The sequence below is a fragment of the Penicillium paradoxum genome (genome assembly GCF_028828445.1).
Source record: "Penicillium paradoxum strain IBT 22861 chromosome Unknown utg000006l_segment0_segment0, whole genome shotgun sequence".
NCBI classification, from domain to species: domain Eukaryota; kingdom Fungi; phylum Ascomycota; class Eurotiomycetes; order Eurotiales; family Aspergillaceae; genus Penicillium; species Penicillium paradoxum.
In genome coordinates this window covers 1,913,075-1,934,349 of record NW_026643184.1, presented here as the reverse complement: position 1 = coordinate 1,934,349, position 21,275 = coordinate 1,913,075, and the positions used below count along the sequence as shown (strand labels likewise).

At 51.5% G+C, this 21,275-nt stretch overlaps 7 protein-coding genes across 7 annotated transcripts; 2 read left to right on the top strand and 5 right to left on the bottom strand.

The window, feature by feature from the left end:
- Nucleotides 1-306: 306 nt before the first annotated feature.
- Nucleotides 307-1,367, bottom strand: N7457_007151 (putative mitochondrial carrier protein; the record flags this gene model as incomplete). The annotated part of the gene is made up of 2 exons (XM_057178194.1): nt 307-1,241; nt 1,313-1,367. The coding sequence occupies 2 exons, from the start codon at nt 1,365-1,367 to the stop codon at nt 307-309; spliced, it is 990 nt and encodes a 329-aa protein (XP_057029938.1).
- An 852-nt stretch (nt 1,368-2,219) lies between these two features.
- On the top strand, nt 2,220-3,471 carry N7457_007150 (ceramidase; the record flags this gene model as incomplete). The annotated part of the gene is made up of 4 exons (XM_057178193.1): nt 2,220-2,309; nt 2,407-2,759; nt 2,794-3,231; nt 3,285-3,471. 4 exons carry the CDS (start codon nt 2,220-2,222, stop codon nt 3,469-3,471), a joined length of 1,068 nt encoding a protein of 355 aa, XP_057029937.1.
- A 526-nt stretch (nt 3,472-3,997) lies between these two features.
- On the bottom strand, nt 3,998-5,547 carry N7457_007149 (putative toxin biosynthesis protein; the record flags this gene model as incomplete). Its single annotated transcript, XM_057178192.1, has 4 exons — nt 3,998-4,883; nt 4,942-5,050; nt 5,106-5,244; nt 5,356-5,547. The coding sequence occupies 4 exons, from the start codon at nt 5,545-5,547 to the stop codon at nt 3,998-4,000; spliced, it is 1,326 nt and encodes a 441-aa protein (XP_057029936.1).
- A 527-nt stretch (nt 5,548-6,074) lies between these two features.
- N7457_007148 (guanine nucleotide exchange factor VPS9) lies at nt 6,075-8,524 on the bottom strand (the record flags this gene model as incomplete). The annotated part of the gene is made up of 4 exons (XM_057178191.1): nt 6,075-6,120; nt 6,183-6,832; nt 6,884-7,137; nt 7,189-8,524. 4 exons carry the CDS (start codon nt 8,522-8,524, stop codon nt 6,075-6,077), a joined length of 2,286 nt encoding a protein of 761 aa, XP_057029935.1.
- An 815-nt stretch (nt 8,525-9,339) lies between these two features.
- On the top strand, nt 9,340-11,133 carry N7457_007147 (asparagine synthetase domain-containing protein; the record flags this gene model as incomplete). The annotated part of the gene is made up of 2 exons (XM_057178190.1): nt 9,340-10,023; nt 10,075-11,133. 2 exons carry the CDS (start codon nt 9,340-9,342, stop codon nt 11,131-11,133), a joined length of 1,743 nt encoding a protein of 580 aa, XP_057029934.1.
- A 1,192-nt stretch (nt 11,134-12,325) lies between these two features.
- On the bottom strand, nt 12,326-13,779 carry cpcA (amino acid starvation-responsive transcription factor GCN4; the record flags this gene model as incomplete). Its single annotated transcript, XM_057178189.1, has 2 exons — nt 12,326-13,722; nt 13,776-13,779. The coding sequence occupies 2 exons, from the start codon at nt 13,777-13,779 to the stop codon at nt 12,326-12,328; spliced, it is 1,401 nt and encodes a 466-aa protein (XP_057029933.1).
- Nucleotides 13,780-16,027: 2,248 nt separating this feature from the next.
- Nucleotides 16,028-17,814, bottom strand: N7457_007145 (uncharacterized protein; the record flags this gene model as incomplete). The annotated part of the gene is made up of 3 exons (XM_057178188.1): nt 16,028-17,284; nt 17,341-17,539; nt 17,597-17,814. The coding sequence occupies 3 exons, from the start codon at nt 17,812-17,814 to the stop codon at nt 16,028-16,030; spliced, it is 1,674 nt and encodes a 557-aa protein (XP_057029932.1).
- Nucleotides 17,815-21,275: the final 3,461 nt, after the last annotated feature.

The window sequence follows — 21,275 nt, the reverse complement described above, 5'->3', positions numbered from 1 at the left end:
CTGAGATGTTAAGCCTGAGCGCCCCCATAGAAACCAAGGTAGTCCAGATAGGAAAGGCCTAAGCAGATATTATAGTGTCTATATACGGAGTACGGAGTACACAGCTGCATACGTCAGGCCACAGCTCATATGATGGAAATCTCCCATTGGGTCAAATTCAATGCAAGGTATCCGCATCTGGGCACGGGCGCAGATGCAAGCCAAGTGGGTTTTTTTGGTGAGGCTTGAACGGACTATAATACAAAAAGTGGAGGGGTATGAGGTAAGAGAGAGTGTGTGTATCCAAGGGTCAGGTATAATACAAGCTTAAAGTCCGATCTGGTGATTTGACTCCCACCGCTTCTCGGCGCGTAGGATGAGCTCCTCATAAACGGTCCAAGCTAGTGCTGAGCTGATGGCTTTGCGGGCCATGCGAAGACCGAGTCCACCAAAGAGACTGCGCATACCATCCTCGCGGAGCATCAGGCGCGTAGCATGCACCATATTTCCGTATTTGGCAGGCATCAGCTGCAGCCGAGTCTTCACGGCATCAAAAGGATTGGTGATTGCAGTCGCCATTCCAGCGGCGGCTGCACCGGAGACGAAGTGTATTGACGAGGAGGATACACCCGTCACTGGTTTGTCGCCATTGGCAGAGGGAGCTGTGGCCATCAAAGCGAATCGTCGCTTCAATTGCTCGTAGAAGAGAACATAGAGGCCCGCATAGGGGGCATCGCGGGCAGCTGTGGCGCCAAACCCTGCGAATAACCCACGCATTCCTTCAGTTCGGATGATATCCCGTCCTGCACCTACCAAACTCCGGTAGGCATAGTAGTCGGACTCGTACCGGACTTTAAGCACGGTAACGGGCATCATCACGAAGCCTGCGGCGACTCTTGCAACAGCTCCTGTGGTGAGATTGGCTGTGTTGGAGAGTTTGGGAAGGACGGATGATGAGCTAGCGCCTGTTACCGGACTGGCTAGAGCCAGAGGGTTGGTTTGCGCAACGGCTTGGCGCAGCGCGTTCAGACTGGTGAAGTATAGCGCCGACCCGAAGCCAGTGCGGAGTGCCGAAGGGAGTGTACCGCGCCATAATCCACGAATTGGGTTCGGAGAGGAGATGATGGCTTTCAATGTTGGGAGGAGGGCGGCTCCCTGGGATTGCTGGACTCGGGTTTTGAGAAGATCAGCGGGTTGGAGGAGGATGGAAGATGTAAGGCCAGAGCAAAGACCAGCAGCAAAATGGAAGGACGTTTTTGAGGCTGGAGCAATAAGAGAGTGGGGATTAGCAATGGAAACAAAGGATAACTTGTAGTCCAAACCGGTAACATACTTGTCGAGGTGCTTGTTTTCACCTGCGGCACCGCTATAGTCCCACTGTTCGACATCTCGGGCTGCGCAGAGCCAAATTGGGCCGCAATTTCAGTAATAGGTTATGGATTCAATAAGAAGACAAAAGATTCGATGCCAGATCGAGGTCCATCAACGTGTATGGCGGTCAAGGAAGGTGTCGAGGTCCACCGGATGCGTAAAAAAAAGAGAAAATCCCACCAGGACGATCACAGCCAAAGATGGGCACCAAATTTCAATCCACCAGGGAGGAATTGAAATTGAATGAGCCAAGGTAATCAAGAGCAATTGCAGGCTATATAGACTGCCGAGGTCAATCACGGACAGACGTTGAAAATAGTGAAGTCATCGGGATCAGCAAAATGTCCTATCGATAAGACGCTACACCGCACTGCACCGCGTAAACAACCACTTTCAATTCAGGCACAAATCTCTATTATAGCTATAAGTTGGGCATACATAATGGGTCTCGATGGGCTCGATAATATAGCTGGTTATATTACCAGCTATGGCTCTTACAATTGTGTTTATCTTGTTTATCTCTCAGCTTAGCGGTAGAATGGAGGGTCTACGGGTAGCGCAGGAGCAACACGCGTCCATATGCATACTGTCTTGTAGCCTTCAAGCAGGTCGAATGCAGGGACCAGAAGTAAAAGCGTTGGAATGACGGGCGAATGCAATCCAACTGAGCGTCAATATGTAAACTAGAAAGTAGCCGCATCCGGCAACTCGCGGAGTGCACGGCCAATCAGCCGGTACGTAATCTACGTCATGTGCAACCATGTGCCCGCGCATTTGTTGTCTGTTGTCTGTTGTCTGTTTCCGCTGTTTCTCTTCTCCTTGGATTCAGAGCTTACAGAATTCACATCTCTCAAGAGGTGTATCTCAACATGCCTTGGTCTTTGCCCTTCTTTCCCTACCCAGCTGCAAAAGATGGATACTGGGAGCCTGTTACCTCCACCTTGAACTGGTGCGAAGAGGTATGTATTCCTACATGAGAATCGAGAATCACCAACCGATGCGCATAGAGACAAAAACACAGAAAACAGGACGGGGCTAACATACCCCTTCACTCAGGACTATTATGCCACCGAATATGCTGCGGAGATCGTTAATACACTTACGAACCTGCTATTTATGTATCTTGGAGTCCAGGGCATCCTCAGCTGCCGTCGCAATGGACATGACCAGATCTTCACCGTAGCTCTCCTGGGCTACTTGGTAGTTGGAACTGGGAGCTTCTTGTTCCACTCGACTCTGAAGTGCAAGTGCCCCTCTACCCCTCCTAAACCCCATATCCCCGTTGAATGGCAACACCGACAATACCCAAATTCGACCTGCAATCTCATCCCAAGGGCAATACTGACCGTTGATACCAACAACAGACCCCATGCAACTAGTGGACGAACTCTCAATGATCTATACAACCTGTCTGATGGCCTACGCATCATTCTCATACTCCAGGACAACCCCCATACGACTCTTCCTCGGTGTTTCCCTCGCAGGACTTTCCGTGTTTATCACCCTCTACTACCACTATCTCCAAGACCCGGCCTTCCACCAGAACGCCTATGCGATGTTGACCACCGTTGTGGTCCTGCGCACTATCCACACCATGGAAGTAACCCTCCGGCCGAAATGGCGCCACTCAACTGAGGAGGACCGCCTGTCACGCCAGAAGCAAGGATTGCCCGTTCCGACGAAGGAGCGCCAGCATTACGAGAATGTTCGGGACGAGAAGACTCTCAAGACCATGTGGTTCATGGTTATATATGGATTGAGCATGTTTTTGGGCGGCTTCTTCATTTGGAACTTGGATAACGTGTTCTGCTCCGAAATTCGGCAGATGCGTCGCGCTGTTGGACTCCCCTGGGGTCTCTTGTTGGAAGGTCATGGGTGGTGGTACGATATTGAACTTGGAATGTGTCTTGGATCATCGGCTAACTTCTTCCTAGGCACATTATGACCGGCATTGGTGCTTACCTGTATATCGTATGGGGCATTTGGCTCCGACACTGTCTCAATAACCGACAGGAAGAATACCACTTGCGCTGGGCGCACTTCTGGCAAATCCCCGAGGTGATCCGTACGTCGGATGGACCATACGAGAATGGGATGTCGCGGGCCAAGAAGTCCACGTGATGAAACCGTCTAGGCATCTTCCCCCTTTCTTACTGTCGGTTCATTACTCGCCCAATTTTGTTTCCAGGTGGTAGTACACCACACTTCCGCAAATGCGATCCTCATTTCAACATGAATAAGATACCACGCTGCTTGTCTGTCCTTTGCTCCGAGACTTGGAGCAGAGCACCTTTCGTTCTTGCCTGGCGTTGCTTTGGCACAACTCCAATCCGTCCTGGAGACGGATTCCTTGGCTTTGGACCATAGATATACCCATACCTTTTTGTTTGTTTTGTACTTGCAGGCGTGCGGAGTCGTTGCTATAGAAGGGAATCAGGCTTGTGAGCCATTCTTGTGATATTTGATTCCGGGTGCTCATTCATAGGCTATGAAAGCAATAGAAAAAATACAGGATCCAGATGATGTGGATTTGGATTTGGAGACTCTATATTCACGTTTACTAGTATAACCTGCAAAACCAGGCCATGCAAGGTCTATAAAGTCCCACGCGCACGATAGCAAAGAAGTGACAGGATATAAAACCTCCTCACAGCTTCGACTCCCCATTCTGCACCTTCTTCGGTCGACGTGTCGGCGCAGGAACATTCTTCAACCACTCCGCATCAACAGTAACCTTCTCAATCTTCGACTTCTTACTCCAAGCCGTACGGAAACTCTCCTCCTCATCACGCCAGCGCCTAATCTCCGGCACAAACCAGGAAACCGCTGCATCGGCGCATTCATTCACAGCCTCTTGGGCAAGTAAATGGCCAAACTCCTCGAGGAGAACATCGCGCACACGGCCCGCAGCAACACCACCACTGCCACCCAGCCCGGTACCGGTGTTAGCGAGTTTATCGGCGCGCATAAACGGCAGACACATATCGGACTTGCCGCCGAAGATGTACAGCACGCTGGGGCGCAGATGGGGGAGTTGGGCGAAGATGCGGGCTGCTTCTGGGCGGTAGAAGGGGTAGTTTTGCGGGTTTGTTGCATCTAGATCTGGGTGTGTCACGCGGTTGATCGGTTGAGTGCTGTTGGGGGCGTGGTTGTAGTTGGGGCGGGAGAAGGTGAAGACTTCTTGGTGGAGCGGGGTGCGCAGGGTCACTGGTGGCCCGGTGGCCTTGTCTATGGTCTTGGGGTCTAGTGGGTGGATGGCTGTTGGGAGGTCGCGTAGTCCATACTCGATCCAGCGGGATAGCACTCGTGGGTCCCAGGTTTGGTAGAAGGGGCTACGACGGAAGCCCTCTGCGGCTGCTTGGCGGGAGGGCCATAGATCGCGCCGGTGGGTTGATAGCTGGGTTGTCTTGGCGATCTCCCGTATGTTCTTTTGGAGGCTGAGACCGTCTAATTGGGTGGTTTGGCGTTGGATCACTGGGTCCAGGAGGACGAGTGAGTGGATAAGTCGGGGGTGCATTAGACATAGTTGTGCGCTGAGGAGTATATTAGCCCGCTGTTGCGTGTTTCTTTTGGGTTTTTATATGGCCTTACAGATGAGCGCCGCCCATACTATGTCCGATGCCCACGATAGGCCGGGGCATTTCAGCCCGCTTGACATTGACCAGGTGAAGGAGATCTCGGGGATGGTCAAACCAGCTAGCTGTAGCTGGGTTAGCATGATTATCTTCATTCCATCAATAATTCATGTCACATACGATCATTTCCAAGAGTATCTTCATTGATCACGCTGCTCTCGCCTTGATGCGCCACGTCGGCCATCCAAATACTGCGAATGCGGAGTCCATTTTGCTTAGACCGAGCGTAAATCTCTTCCCAGAGCGGCTCATATAGTTCCTGCAAGAAACCATTAGTATATCGCTGGTTCTATATCTCCAAGGCCATATGCGCGCAGCTCCCAAAAAGCGGGTCTGGCGGATCTGGACCTCGGCATGTTGTGCCCCATACCTTGGGGAAGCCATTCGCGTGGGCAGCAAGGATGGTGACATCGCCTGGTTGCGGGTTGGGATTGTCTAGGGGAATGTATTGTTTCACGGCCAAATTCAAAGGCTCTTCTTGATCGTTGGCCGTGGCTGCAGGGTACTCCCTAATGTGCTGACTGGGCACGACGTGCTCGACGATGCGGAATGGGGAGGACATGGTGTATGGTATTGCCCTTGAAGGAGAGAGGGAGGACAGATCCTCTTTATTTCCGCGCCCCGGAATTAATATAGGAATTAATATAGGAATTAATAGGAAATTAAGGACAGATGCACTGGATTTCCGGAGACCGCGGTTTTGCGGGGAGCCGAGGGATCTGGGAGGTTGGGGTATTTGCGCCCAGCCAACTGCCGATCACTCGGCCTATAACAGGTGAACTATCGGTCAGTGACTCTCTATGGAGTATAACATTCAAGATGTCCATACGTGGAACCTTGCAATGGCAAGTAATCTTGCTCATTTGTTTAGACGCCCCACGTGTGTAGTTAGTCCAGGTTACAACGAAGCTATACATGCTCACACAACCAAGGCTTAATATGGCCCCCCAATGCAAAGAGACAGACATCCCCGGGGGGAGGGGGGGATTTTTTTGGTTGCGCACCGAAGACGAAAGAGACAGACGCTGCTAGGACTGTTTTTGACATGATATTCCCGAACAAGCAAAAGATGCTACATTATTCTATATACTACTCTGCACTGAGAGCAAGACACGCATCGACGGCTAGACCGACCCTGTCAAAAACGTTAGTTTAGACCTTCAAATCCACTCAAACACCCAGGGAGAAAATGCTCACCTCCCCTCTTTTATCTTAACCACATCATCGATGACATCCCGATCAAGGTTGGGAAACATGTTCGATAATGTCTCGACAACATTAGTATGTTCAGCACGCTGGATACGGCGTGCCTCTGCATCTTCGGCGCTGGCCTGTCGTGCAGCAGCATCCTGGGCGTCAAGTACACGGGTTAGGTTTTTCTTTGCGGAGGTTCCGCTACCCTGGGCGGAGCGAGAACGGTCGTCGCCTGAGCGGCGGCTGTCTTCACTGCTCGCACGTGGGGGCTGGTAGACGTTCGGGGTGAGGCGGGGCGGAGCGACACCGGGTTGAGGCGTCGGGACGGGTTGGGGGCGTTCTTGAGAAGTTGGGTCTGGCTCATCCGAGAAGATGCGGCCGATGGTGGAGAGGGGTTTTTGGATCGTGCGCAACAATCCTGCGACAGGAGCGGGAGTGTCATCATCGCTGGACTGAGGGGCTTCTTTGCGGCTTGGTCCGGCCTGGGGCTGGGATGAAGGGGGTTGTGATGAGGGTTTTTCATCGAAGTTTTCGGTTTCCCGGTTTTGTTCTGCAATGGCAGAGACAGCTGCTTCGACATTGCGTTCGAATTCCTCGTCGCTGACGGTTAGACTGGTGCGGTCCAGGCTCTCGATAAACTGGATGGCTCCAGACTAGGAAATGTCAGTATTAAGATCTACTTCATTACTGGAGATCAAACATACCAACGATGAGAGGTAGTACCCTGCTTCTCCGCCAAGTTTATCCTGGTTTCGGAATCGAAGGATGTACTGGATGTTAGAAACGAGATGGTCGGGATTTGCATGCAAAACCACGTAGATCAGGAGGGGGATGAAAGAATCGGCGGACGTATCGCCCTTTTTGGAGTTCTTCAATAGACCAAAGATGACTTTGCAGCAATTCAGAATGCAAATGACCTTATCTCGGGGAGCCCGGTAACCATTAATTTTGGAGATCTCTGCCAAACAGAGTCAGTAAGTGAAAAAGATACCCCATAATGCACACGTACCTTGCTGTGCTAAATTCAAGAACCGGCGCCCGCCATTGCTCACAGGTTGGATATCAAGGTGCGCTTCGTTAACCCACCCGTAGATGCGAATCTTCTGAGCCAGGATATCATCTCGCTCGATGTCCTCCTGATGCTGGCCACGTCGCCAGGGCCCATGGAGCCTCTCGAGCTCTCTCCGTCGACTTCGACTTGCACTTCTGGGTATCGTTGGTGGGGCTGGAATGGCTGGCGAGAAAGTCTGTGAATACAAGCGATTCATGACAAGTTTCTCCATGCCTTCCTTGGCATTATCGAACTCGGTGTCCGACACATCTCGCCATACCTCGCACATGGCCATCTTATTTGTTATAAAGGTCAAGAAATCACTGATGATCTTAACCTGCTCGTGGACCATCCATTGCTTCTTGCCAAACTCCATGAGGAATGAGCGCAAGAATTTGGCTACGGGATCGGCGGTGCGGTGACGCAGTTGTTCTAGGAACCGGTGGAAATCGAATGGTTGGTCAGATTCGGGTTCAGGAAGCGGTGGAATCGTCGATGTGGATGCTCGCCGGTTTGTCACGGGCGATTCGGGTTTGTGGGGGTGCTGGGGTACTGGCTGCTTCTCTGGTGATGTAGCGACCGGAGAATCCGCAGATTCAGTGGCGGGCGCATGGTCTAAGCTGGAATTGCGCGGTGGGAAATAGTTTGGACCACCTCGAAATTGCTCAGCAAGCTCTAGTCGGGGAGACATGATCTCTTGTTGGTCGGTGCTCCGCGCGGGGTCCTGGAATTGCCCTATAATGCTTTGAATCTCCGGTTGCGACAGGCTATCGTCCCGTAATCCTTCAGTCTGACCCCCTCGTTTAGTTTCTGGGTCACTGTCACCCGGCACATCTGGGAGCTCCTTCTCGGGACTGGGGGTTTGGTTTGTATCGATGGGTGGCAGAGTTGGGTCAGGAGTTGTCGAGCTTGCGTTGAGGTTGCGGTAGATATCGTCCTTTTCTGGCAGAGGAGGTGGAGAAGGAGTGTCTGCGCTGGACACTGCATTATTGGGTGTTGTGTTTCCTGAGATTGACAGCCTTTCCATCTGCCCCGCAAGTGGTGGTTGTTCAGCTGGTGATGGGGACGTTATAGTAGTGTCCATCGCGGCGGGATCGGATGGGCCAAGATCAGCAGATGGCTCTACTTTGCCTTGTGTGCTCATTTTTCCTGCGTGACTGCTGTCTCGTTTCGAATGATCGTCCTGTGTTGGTGTTGGGAGCTCGGTTGAGGCGGCCGGCGTCTCGCTTTGTTCATGGGTATGGGCGTCTCTCATCTCGGGACCCGGAGAGGACGGGGATTCTGTGGCCGACATAGGCTGTATTCTTCATGCGCGCCCGGGCTAAAATGATGAACTCAGGGGGTTTTCGAGGCTAGGAATATGCGCAACAATGCGGCTCTCATGTTGATGTGCGGATCATCATTCAACCGAGGTAGTCCGCCTGTGCTGTGGTAGAGTCATGAGGGCACACTTGAGCTTCTTCTTTTCTTCTTCTTTTTTTCTTCTTTTCTTCTTCTTTTCTCTTTAAGATGTTGCCTGGCACCTAGACAGACCAAGATAATTAGATTTATCTCAAATCAGGATTGACAACTTGTTACAGGCCGTCTGCTCTGTATACTTGAAAGTATCTGCACAACGTTCTTGGGGACTGCCTAGGTAAAACTTGGGAGCTTATATGCCAGATCCCTAACCAGGGGCAGGGCTTTTGAAATGAGAGGCCTACAGAGTAGCTCTGGAGGTATTATGCATGGAGTACAGAGTACTTGTGGAGTCATTTCATCTCATTATCTCCCTAGGTATTGGTATAGGAGGAATACCAGACCGAATCATCTGTGAAAATACATCGAGAACCACGGCCAATTGCTTCCCGACTGTCCATTATAATCGTCTCTTCCTTTATGGAATCAGAAACAAAAATTATGATAATCACGATACCTATCCGGGCCTATATCTTCGAAGAAGGTGGTCTAGATCGCCCCACGCCATAGGGAGGCAGATATGTACTCCGTCCACTGTCGGACCTCAACATGTGATGACAAAGATAGTCATGCCTTAGGCATTCACCTAACCAAAAAAAGCCAGCTCTCATATCAAACCCTCGAACAACGCGCCCACCCCGCTTCCCCAAGATGTGTGGGATCTTTTTCTCACTGAGCTCTTCAAAGCCCACATCTTCAACAGAAGAGGCCTGCAATCTGCTGCAGAAGCGAGGACCAGACAGCTACAAAACCCATACGTTGCAAAAAGATATCAACGCACAGGATGGAGTTTCTCTGCCCCTTTCCTACTATCTCACCTTCACATCCACAGTCCTCTCTTTGAGAGGCGATCATGTGTACACACAGCCACTCGTAGATCCCACAACTCAGTCCGTGCTCTGCTGGAACGGAGAAGCCTGGAAGATCGCCGAGAAGCGCGTTCAAGGCAATGATACCGAACAAGTTTTCGACTTATTTCTGCAGGCAGTGAATAGTGATCGGGAGAGCTCTGTTGAAAGACTAGCTGAAGCTATTTCCAATATATCTGGCCCATTTGCCTTTGTCTTCTATGATGCAGTCAACTCAAGACTCTTCTACAGCAGGGATTGTCTAGGGAGACGATCTCTTCTCGAAGGATTCGATGAAGACGGGAATCTGAAGATCTGCAGTATCTGTGACAGTGCCTCCGTGGATTGCTTCAAGGAAGTGGGCACCGACGGCGTCTGTACCATTGACCTAGATCGCTATCAAGATCCCTCTCTATCTCCCAAAGAGCTGTGCCAGATTAAAACCATGCCATGGAGCTCTGCTTCTTCAGTACCAGCTGGTCACATTGTATGTCCCTTCATATTCTCTCTCAGCAACAGCAACTAACAAAAACCAAAGAAAAAATCAATCCCACCCATGAACACATCACTACCAACAGAGCAGCCTCCTGCATTGACCACAGACTCAACATTCGTCAAAGAACTCGAGTCAAAACTGCGTCAATCCCTGGAACTAAGAATCCAAAATATACCCAACCCTCCGGGCTACATCGCAGGCGAAACCGCAAAGACAGCCGTCCTCTTCTCCGGCGGTCTAGACTGCACCCTTCTAGCCAGACTCTCGCACGACATCCTCCCCATCGAGGAACCAATCGACCTCCTCAACGTAGCATTCGAAAACCCACGGGTAGCAGCCGCAGCCGCAAAGGCCAACCCCCAAAACCCGTCCCCAGTCTCAATATACGAGAACTGCCCGGACCGAATAACCGGCCGCTCCGCACACAGCGAGCTCCAAAGCACCTGTCCCGGACGCACCTGGCGCTTCATCGCAATCGACATTCCCTACGTCGACACCCTCGCCCACCGAGACCAAGTCAAACGCCTAATGAGGCCGCACAACACCGAAATGGACCTGTCCATCGCATGCGCCTTGTACTTCGCATCCCGCGGCCAAGGCACAGCCCAAACAATCCCCTCATCACCGCTCCCCACAGAAACCAACCCCCAAGCCTACACAACCACCTCCCGCGTGCTCCTCTCCGGCCTCGGCGCAGACGAGCTATTCGCCGGCTACGGCCGACACAGCGTAGCCTTCAACCGAGGCGGTTTCAAAGACCTCATCGCCGAAATCGACCTCGACGTAAGTCGACTCGGGTCGCGCAATCTCGGCCGCGACGACCGCGTGCTATCCCACTGGGGCCGGGAAACGCGGTTCCCATTCCTGGACGAGGAGTTCGTAGCCTGGGTGCTGCAGGCGCCTGTATGGGAGAAATGCGGATTCGGCCTTCCAGGTTCCGCCACAGCCGACATCGATGCTGAGAAATTGGCGCTGCGACTTGTTGCTTTGCGACTGGGTCTGGTGAAGGTTTCGCGGGAGAAGAAGAGGGCTATTCAGTTTGGGGCGAGGACTGCTAAAATGGAGACGGGGAGGTCGAGAGGTACGGATGCTTTGAGTTGAGGTGTTTCTCTGGGGGATTTTCTGAGGAACCTCGTATTTCTTTACATCTACTTCCTTTCTCTCTTTTCTTTTCCTTTGTCTCTTGCACTTTAGATACCCTCCGTCACACTCTTTTCTTTTGCAACCCCTTCTACCAGCGATGATGACACAACATGGAAACAGATACTTCCGAGACCCTGTCTCTCCCTATCAATCTGGCTTTCCTTCGTTTATACACGTCCCACACACGCACCTGTCCGATCTAATCCAAATCTCTAGACACTATGCACCAGAGCACCAAACGCCCGATGACTTGTTATGCCTCCCATGTTTCGTTCAGTCAGAGAGCAACAGCAGTCCTCGGACGGCGCGTAGCTCATGTTGAAAGGAAGCTAACGGGAGGTGTTCTGGGACATTGCGTGCTGTTTGGCTGGGTATAGGGAAAGAGTTTAGGACGCGGATTAGGTTGTGAGTGTGGATGGTATGCGATGGAGTGAAGGTTGGAGGGGTTAGATGGGAGTCGGTGAGGCACTTAAAAGGCAAGTCTGAGCTGGTTTAGATCATACACGTTCACCTTAGAGGACCATGCAAGTTTAGTAGGTAGGTACTAGCCAAAAATGACCGTGACAGTAATGCTAGAGGGGGATGACCAGATACGGAGTACCTGCTATGACGTTACAAAGTGGACCTACTGTGTACTATGGGCGGATACGAGAACAAGGCTTGCAAGTCTGAAAATTGAATAATAATGCAATTTGATTTCGAAGAACAAAATACCATATTAAGAGCCACGAGTCAATCCCACCGAGTGGGAGACGATCAGAACCGGCCGAAACAAAGAAATCCAAAGTCAAAACAAGTAACCTGAAGTGAATCGAGTGGATAAAAAAACATCACAAAGAGACACACATTGAAAGGAAGAAAACAGAATTGACATGTGATAAACAAGTCTCAAAACTTTTAGAGAATCAGATGATACGAAGCAAATAATGTTCATCTGACCTCGGTGAGACGTCAAGGCAAGGCTTTAACCCTTCACCCGCGCCCACAAACCCCGTAGGATCAAACAAAAAAGAACCAAAGCACAATAACCCAAACAAGCACAAAACATGTGGACTACAAGTCCGGTCGTTACTATCGTCAAAAACCACCGAAAGTGGATAAGGAGCCGGAGACCAAAGATGAGGACCAGGATGGGATGAAAGCATCACCATTACTGGAAAGAGTTTTGAATCTGGAGTTGAGCCTTAAGTTTGGCAATCTCCGCGTCGCGATCGGCAATGATCTTCTCGAGGTCCGCGATGCGGCGCTCGGAAGTAACCTGGCGTTCCATCTTCTTGGCACGCGACTTGCGCGCAGCCTCAGTGTTACGCGCACGCTTGGCGGCGATGGGATCATTGGGATCGAATTCGACAGGTGAAAGGTTCTTACGCGATCGCGCGTTGATGCCAGAGATGCTAGAGTGCTTGACTCCACCAGTGGCAGGAACGGGCGACGACGCAACCGATCGCTTGGCGCGAGGCGAGGTAGGAAGTTCGGGGATTGAAAGGATCTGCTTCTTGGGTTCGACAGAGTAGGCTGTCGCATCCAGGGCAGCAAGATCGAAGGCATTCAGTTGCTCAGATGAGTGATCGAAGAGCGAAGGCCATTCTTCGTGGCCGGCAATATCCAAGTCGGTGAACATGGGCGAGGTGTTTTGGCTGAAGTTTCCAGGGGACTCGAAGGAAGGAGTGCTCAAATCGGTGAATGTTCCGGAAGGAGGAACAGACGCATCCATCATGAGATCCTTGGGTGAGATAGTGCCTGGAGGAGCGTCGGCAAAGCTAGTACTAAGACCGAGGTCATTGTACGCGAGAGGAGAATCCATGCTACCAGAGAAGTGGGCAGAGGGAAGACCAAACAGATCAACCTCGTGAGCTAGTGTGGGGTTAGCGATGAAATCGCTAGGATATGGTGAGATATATGGGATATTACCTTCCATGAAGTTAGGAGTCGACATTACGCGTCGGTATGGTTGCGCGTTGGGGCGGTTTTGTTGACCGTTGAAAAGTGGGATGGGAGGGCGGTTGGTGTTTGGAGAATTGGAAGGCACAGAAGCCGGATTGGGACGGGTGTGCTTGAGCGTGGGGTGGGACCAATAAGAAGGGGACCGGGCAAGCTGGGTTACTCTGGGGTCTTGAACAGGCGAGCCAGAATACTGCTGCTGGAGGTGACGGTGCAACTGCAGACTGAAGGAGTGTCGTCGAGGATTATTCTGCGCCAAAAATGGCTGGAGAGCAGACGGCCTATGGGTTGTATTCACGGGCACACGCGGGCGAGGCTGCGAGTGGGGAGTCGACGGTGGATAGAGCACAAAGTCCTCGAGTGCACTGTTGTTGTTGTTGCTGTTGTTGTTCTGATTGGAAGCCAAGGGCTGTTGAGGCGGGGGTGAGGGAAGCCATGATTGCTGGTGGTAATCCGTGGTGAACGACGTTAAGTCGATCGGGGTAAAGTTGGTGGAAGAACTTGAGCTACGCGATGCGATGCTGAAGTTCAGAGATCCTGAAACAGGAGACTCTGAAGGGGGAAGAGAGGAGGGAAAAGGTTGGGTTCCGGTTGGAAAAATAATGTCTGTCTCAGTTGAGATAGACTGGCTGGTGGAAGACGGGGGGCTTATTGGGCACCCATTGTGGCGACGATGAAGTTGACGATAGTTTTGGTCTGGCAGCAATTTGGCGATTTTTTTGAGATGGATGTAGGATGTATGTAAAAGAGCACGATAAAGAGGAGAGAAAATCAGGCAGAAGGGGAGGAGGGGACTCAGGCACTTCTTAAGGACTGTGTGCCTTGGCGGTGACCAATCGGGACTCCGGAGCCGCACGGGGCTTGGTCGTGAAAGTCACGGGGTGTGAGTCACCGTTTGGATCCGTGGTCCTGATTGGCTGCAGAGGACAAGCATCCATCTGGTCTGCGGTACATGCACTGATACTTGCATATGGGCGTACATGGCCGCACTAGCCTAGGTACTCCTGAAGTACCCTTGTCAATGATCTCCTCCGGTTCTCCTAGAATTGACCAATGACCGACTCCTATTTCGGCTTCGGCGTAGGCATCCGCCCTACATTTTGCATTGGCTTCTACTCGTTTTTTGCTTTTTTTTGGCTTTTTCACTTTTTTGCTTTTCCACTTTTCCAGTTTCTCATCTCCCAAACTCCGGCGGACCAATCCACACATCGTATTAAAGGGAGTCTTCGGGCACTCCTTTCGTACTCGCGAAATAAGCCCCCCAGGCACCAATGCAGTTACCCTACTGCGTACTCCCGAGATCGAAGTACACTGGCTCGGGGAGCAACGGCCATTCTCCTTGAGGATCATGCTCCAAGGAACCCACCGATCCTTTCCTAATTGTGTCCCCGCGGTGGGCTGTGTCCATGGCCCGTGTCCTATGAAACACCCGCGTTCTCTTTTAGTTCTGCCGAAGGGCGTGAAATTAACTTTTCGTTGGAACATTCGGAATCCTGTTTCAAGACCATTTGGCCTCGGTTCCGGTGTTGGACTGCAGGAGATGTGTCGATTGCCAGTACGGAGTACGGAGTACGGAGGACACGCTCTAGAGCAGTAGACCGGCTGTTGGAATCCCGGTCGAATCCCGGTCGACTCCATATACTCCATACTCCGTACTCGATATTAGAACGCAATAGTTGAATGGTATTGGCCCCCATGCCTGGACTAGTCCCCAATTTATTAAAGTTTGGCTTCTTGTGATTTTCTTATCTTTATACATCGCCCGGGTATTCCTGACGTACAAACGGGGTGCAGAATAGGGCTAAGGCTCCGATCCGGTGCCGAAACGGGTGTCCGCTGTCAGAAGAATATGTCAACCGTTGGTCTATTTTTGCACTCCCGACTGCGATTTCTTTTGACAATGCCAGCATAACATCGGCAACCCATCCTAGGCGGCCACATTATGGAGCTAATCGAGATCAATCTTGTCAAACAGGATGTCGTGAACGGCTGCCTAGTCGGATGAGGCTTTCCTCAAACGCGAGAAGCTCGTCAAACAATTCAATATCAAAATGCACCCCGGATCGCCAACGCATCGCAATGGGGTCGCTAAATCCTGGAGTCCGTCGGATGTATTTCTTGCATGAAGGCGCTGCAACGAGTTCCCACCCGACACGCGACGGACCCATAGATCAGCGTCGACGCAGAGACATATGTTATCCAACTACGACTACGCTCCTATACTTGAGAGGAATCACGATGAAAGATATCGTAAAACAAAGAAGAACTGAGAGATTCTATTAAGTATTACCTATCGCAAGGTGCGGGACGTCTACGGGTGGAATATAAACCAGCCGTAGGCAACAATAACGGTAGACAACATCAGAGGATCAATTTGGGCTGCAAGAGAAAGGCAAGGCAAAGAATTCCAAGGCTCGAGCAACGGGCAAAAAGAACACTCTTCCTCCCCACAGGGTATCAAACAAGAAAGCAAGGAACCAAAAAAGGAAAACGGCAGTGGTATCAATCTAGTCGGGCGACCAAACCACGTAACGCATAAATGCGTCGCGAGGAGACTCAGTGGTCGCGAGACGCAGGTCGTAAAGGAATGAACTGCAGTCTGAGAGACTGCTGGCGTCGATCGCGCCGATGGTATTATTTTGGAACAAAAAGAGATTTAAAACAGCGACGGCGGGTATCTCATTGCCACTGTTCCAAGCCCAGATCCAGGGGATTGGAGACCGGTACTGTGAACAGTGACAGTGGCGAGGGGGAAAGCAAAGAAAAACCAGCAAAACAGGAAAATCAAAAGGTATCAAATCTGCAACCATTAGGACTCAATTAGACCATCTGGAGTATCACGAATGGACGACGGATAGGACATGTCCCACCATCGTTCAAACTCAACAACCCCTCTTCCAGGAGTTGCACTTCATGCGGCAGCCTGGACGGGAGTGGCAGCGGCAACGCTGACATTCTTGGCGTCCTCGGGGACAGTCTCGGCGGCCTTGCGGGTCTCCTCAACGGCAGCAGAGGCTTCCTCGGTGGCAGTCTCCTTGGCGGGAACGGCAGAGACATCCTCAGCGGCATCGGCCTTGACCTCGGTCTCAGTGGCGGCAACCTCCTCCTTGTCAAGCTTGACAGCCTTACTGGGCTTGCGGAAAAGACCACCGAGCTTGTTCTTGTGCTTGGCTTCCTTGGCCTCGCCATCAGTAACCTCGTTGTCCGAAGACTCGGCCTTCTTCTCCTTCTTCATGCCAAGGTTGCCGAAGAAAGAAGTGCGGCGCTTCTCCTTGGGGGAGGAGACAGGCTCGGCGGCAGAGGTCTCAACAACGGCAGTCTCATCGGCGGCAGGAGCAGTCACGCTCTCGGGCTCGACGGGCTTGACAGCAGCCTCCTCAACGGGGCTCTCGAGCTGGGGAGCAGTGCTGGCGACGGGAGTCTCCTCGACAGCAGGGACAGTGGCCTCCTTCTCGGACTTCTCCTGAGAGGGGCTGGCGACCTTCTGGAAGAAGTTGCCGAAGATGGAAGCACGCTTGGACTTCTTCTCATCCTTCTTTTCCTCCTTCTTCTTCTCCTCCTTGGCCTCCTCCTTGGGAGTCTCCTCGACGGTCTCGGTGGCCTCAGCGGGAGTCTCAACAGTAGGCTCAACGACCTCAGCAGGGGCAGGGGCAGTCTCGGCAGTCTCAGCGGCAGCGACGGGGGCAGCAGCCTCAACAGCAGTCTCAGCAGCGGGCTCGGCGGCCTTGGGCTCTTCGGCAGCAGGAGTTTCCTCCTTCTTCTCCTCGGCGTCCTTCTTACCAAGCAGGGAACCGAAGATGCTGGTGCGCTTGCGGGACTGGGAGCGGCTCTTGGCAGCAGTAATCTTCTCCTCCTTCTTCTCCTCCTTGGGCTCCTCCTTAGCAGATTCACCAGCCTCGGCGGGAGTCTCCTCCTTCTTCTCCTCGAGCTTCTTAGCAGCAGCGGCGACAACAACAGCGGGCTTGGTCAGCTTCTCGAGCTCAGCCTTGTATCCCTCGCTGGAGGTGATGGTCTCCTTCTCAGCCTTGGCCTCGGTGGCATTGGCTTCGATGGCAACCACCCAGCTGTCGCGCTCAGCAGCGCTGGAGGCCTGGAAGGTGTGCTTGTGGCCACCAACCTTGAAAACGAACTCGTTGTGGCCATCCTTGGTCACATCGGAGACATCAGCCTATACTAGATATTAGTGATTGTCGAAACGCAGTGCTGTCGCGCAGAGTCACTCACGAGGTTGAAGATGCCAGCAGGGTGGGCCTTGTCCTCAGCGCGCTTGGTGAGGAAAAGCAGACCCTTGCCAGTCTGGCTGGCCCAGGCGGCGGTGGGGTTGGCGGTGGCGGGCTTCTCGTTCTGGTGGAAGACGGAGAGCTGCTTGCTCTCAACCGCCTCCTCGCTGAAGTAGAAGAAGCGCTTGGCGAAACGGAGACCCCTAGTAAACAGTTGCTGTTAGCGCCTCGTCTTCCATTTGTTCACAGGCGCAGCTTACTTGACAAGACCGGGACCCTTGTAACCCAGAACTCCCTCAGTAGCAGGCTTCACTTCCTCCTTAGCGGGCTCAGCAGCCTCGTTCTCCACGGCGGGGGTGGCAGTAGTCTCAGCGGCCTCAGTGGGCGCCTCAGCTGTAGCCTCGGGGGCGGTCTCAACAGCAGTCTCAGCGGCAGGGACGACCGGGGTCTCCTCAACAGTCTTCTGGACGTCGGCCATGATTAAAAAAGTAAAGTATTAAACGGAAAGTATTAAAGAAGCAGAGCTTCGTAAGTGGAAAAAAAGGCGTATAGGGTATCTCAAAGGAAAAGCAAAGGGAAATAAGAGCGCAAGAGCTCGGGTATCACGAAGGGGTATTTTGCTTTGTGGGAGGAAGAAGGGAAGGGAGGAGAGAAAAGGGAGAAGAGTCAGAGGGTTGATGGCGCTTTGCTCCAAAAGAGGAAAGGACCTGCAGGAAGCCCAGAGCTCAATGGATCCACGATTAGCTAATAGTTCAGGGGTTAATTGTTTTTGTTTTGTTTTGTTTTTGTGTTTTTAATTGTATTTGGTTTTATTATTTTGCGGTCATGATGACCTCTACTCACCCTTTCTCTGGTCTATCGTCTCCATGTCACTATGTAACCTGGCATCCGGTTGGCGACTGAGCCCATCTCCCCGTGGAACATAAGCCGGTCTGCCTGGGCAACGAGGTCAGAAGGCAGAACACGAACTCGTTCCAAGTTCTTTGTCTAGGCGCTAGACTGGATCTAACTTGATCGAGTTCTCATTTGCCCTTAAGAGAGCAAAAATAGGAGAGAAAACTCTTCAAGCCTTGGCTTTCAGGATGAAACCAGCATCACACCATGGCCACCCGAGTTATGATCGGCCATGCAGCTTGAATCAACGGCCTCGACTCCATAGTGTCCCCTAATTTGCCCGTACACTTCGGGTTCTCCTACCGATTTCACGGAGTTAGGGACATCTATTCCGACGATAGGCCAGCACTGGAGGGTTCTGTGATGTGTTTCATGAATTTACATACTCCGTAGATGGCGAGAACAAGGCAACAAAGTAATTACATACATATCGTCATGGCGGGGTCCTCTAAAATGGCGTCGGGTCATCCGATCAACAGTCGCAAAGTATGCCAATCTCATACTTCCTGGGACCCGTAAGGAGGTTCTACGATTGTTCGGTGGGCCACCGTGGTCCCTCATTCCACATCGACTTACCCCATTACACAGTCCAAGGGGGGGGCACCGTCAGAATCGCCAAAACAATCCATGCGTTAGCAAATCAACTGACCATTCCAATGGTTCCTGTGTATTACTCCGCATACTCCGTAGTCAACTCGATCTAAACTTGCAACTCTCCATTTCGCAGAAGGGCCATATCACTACCTCCCTTTGGAGGGGCATCCCTGGAGCCAGCCGTGCCCCCACCGGGAGGCAACCTGTCATTTCTCTTCCTTTGAGATGATCAGCCCAGCATGAACTTTGTTGGATTCGTATGGCTTAGGACGGAACTTGGGTGCTGCGAAATGCACTCAACGCTGGATTCTGTAAATTGGTTGGCTGACACGACTTGGTGCAATATTTAGCCAGACCCCATGACCTGTCTGATATCAACTCTATGATGGAGTGGCGCGCAAAGCCTCGTGGACAGCCAACCAGCGGCGATATAACCCCTCCTTCTTGGCTCTGCCTTTGATGTGCATCGGTGTATCAACGGCCTTCACAACCACGCGGCAAGGTTCCCATGATGTGATGTCCAATCCACATCGCGCTCCGTAGACGTCGTATAACATCTTGTAGCCAATCCCACCAATTTTCCATTGAATGATGGAGTAGGTACTCCGTACGTAGAGTCGCCTCTTTTCAACACACAACATAAGTGATCCGTGCATCATTCCATTCAATGATCGTCTCATCCCTACAACAAAGTACGGAGTACGGAGTACATACTAGCGATGTACTCCGTACAGAGTCCAACGTATTCTGGATGTATATTGTACCATAGGAACTCGTGGGATCTGCAAGACAAGGCTTCTTAGGCAATAACGCCCTTAATTAAGCCCCCCCTTTTTTTTCTCACCCTTTGAGCCACTAGGTACTTTCTTCTAGATTTTCTGCCCAGTAATACGGAGTACTGACCTAAAAAAAAAAAATAGAAAAATAATAAAAAAAACCCCCCAAGAAAAAAGAAATACGGTAGTATCCACTTCACTATGCTCTTGGTTTCGCGTCGTAGCGAATAGGGGACTACAACATACTCCGTAGCCAGCCCTATCTGGTGCAAACTCTGAATCAGAGCTTTTGTTGATTTCCACAGTCGAAAATTGCAGATACATAGAACATACGCCCGCAATGTACGGAGTACGGAGTACGCCGTACCTAGGTACATGTACTCTGTGGATCGGGAAGAGTACCTTGATGATCAGCTCCTTTGCTGCAATTTCGAGCCCTCCCCACGGCGGACAATGTCCATACAAGTCATCCATGATGGATGGTACACTACAATTCTGATCTACAAGGACTATCAGGCCGATCCCCAAATCCCTAGGCCGGCTGCCAGAACAGGACCTTCGGAGCATTTCTAGTAATGATGACCAGGTGAACCCACCCCTGCTCGGCAACCTATTACACCCTATCGGGGGCCCCTTTTTTCACCCGTTGCAAGATACCTAGGTAACTACCGACCATTTGTCAACCCTGCTAATTTTCGCCCTTTGTTTTTGCGAGAACTCTAAGGCTTGTGCCGGCTTCTGCTACGTCTTGTGAATGGTCAGGGATTGCCATTGATGATCACATACTCCGGCATACTCCGTACCCCGTACGGAGTACGGAGTACATTTTTCCAAGTCACGCATGCTGATCTTCCCTCTCCTCTCGATATCACACATTTTGACATTATGCAAGTGCCATGCTAAGCGGAGCCCGTGGGCCTAGGGTATTCTTTCCCGTTTTTTCGGGATGCGTACTCCGTACTGCGTATTGCTCCATCTTACTGGCGGGACTAGCACAGGGATATACATCATGCATACAACTAGTTATTCTGAGCAGGAAAGAAAAAAAAACGGAAGCAACTAAAACATAGGTATCACCATAGCGGCAAATCAACGACAACGGTCGTTTCCACCCAGACACTTTACTCCAGACAAGGAAAAATGAAATGAAAAACAGATCATATATTGCTCGGCTAACCTAGTAAATTAATCTCAATACTTCTCGCCACGCACTGACCTGACTTTCGGTGTACGCAGGAGACGAATTTCCCATTCATCGTAGCTCTCCGATGGTGCCCGAAGACTCTACCCCGTAGCGCCCACTAGATCAACTCAAACCATGGCACACTTTGATGAGGATGGGCATCTGCTGAATATGAGCTTCATATTAACTGTGGATTTCCTACTCCGAACTTCGTACTCGATTTAATCTGCTGGGGATTTGGCTGAACAAAGGTATGCTTCCGACGGACGATATCCGAATCGAGTTGTGGTCTAAAGGTCCGAGTTTTGGGTGGTACATACGGGAGCTGAGAGCCACAATACAAAGTTGTGGGAATAGGGGAGAGGGATCCACATAAGCTCGGTATGGAGTCGGGCCTTTCTTCTTGGGTGTCGAGTGGTAGTCGAGGAGTTTTCAATTATTGATTCCTAAGGTTTCTATGGAGTATGGGTCTGTGTGTTCTCTCCAGAGCAT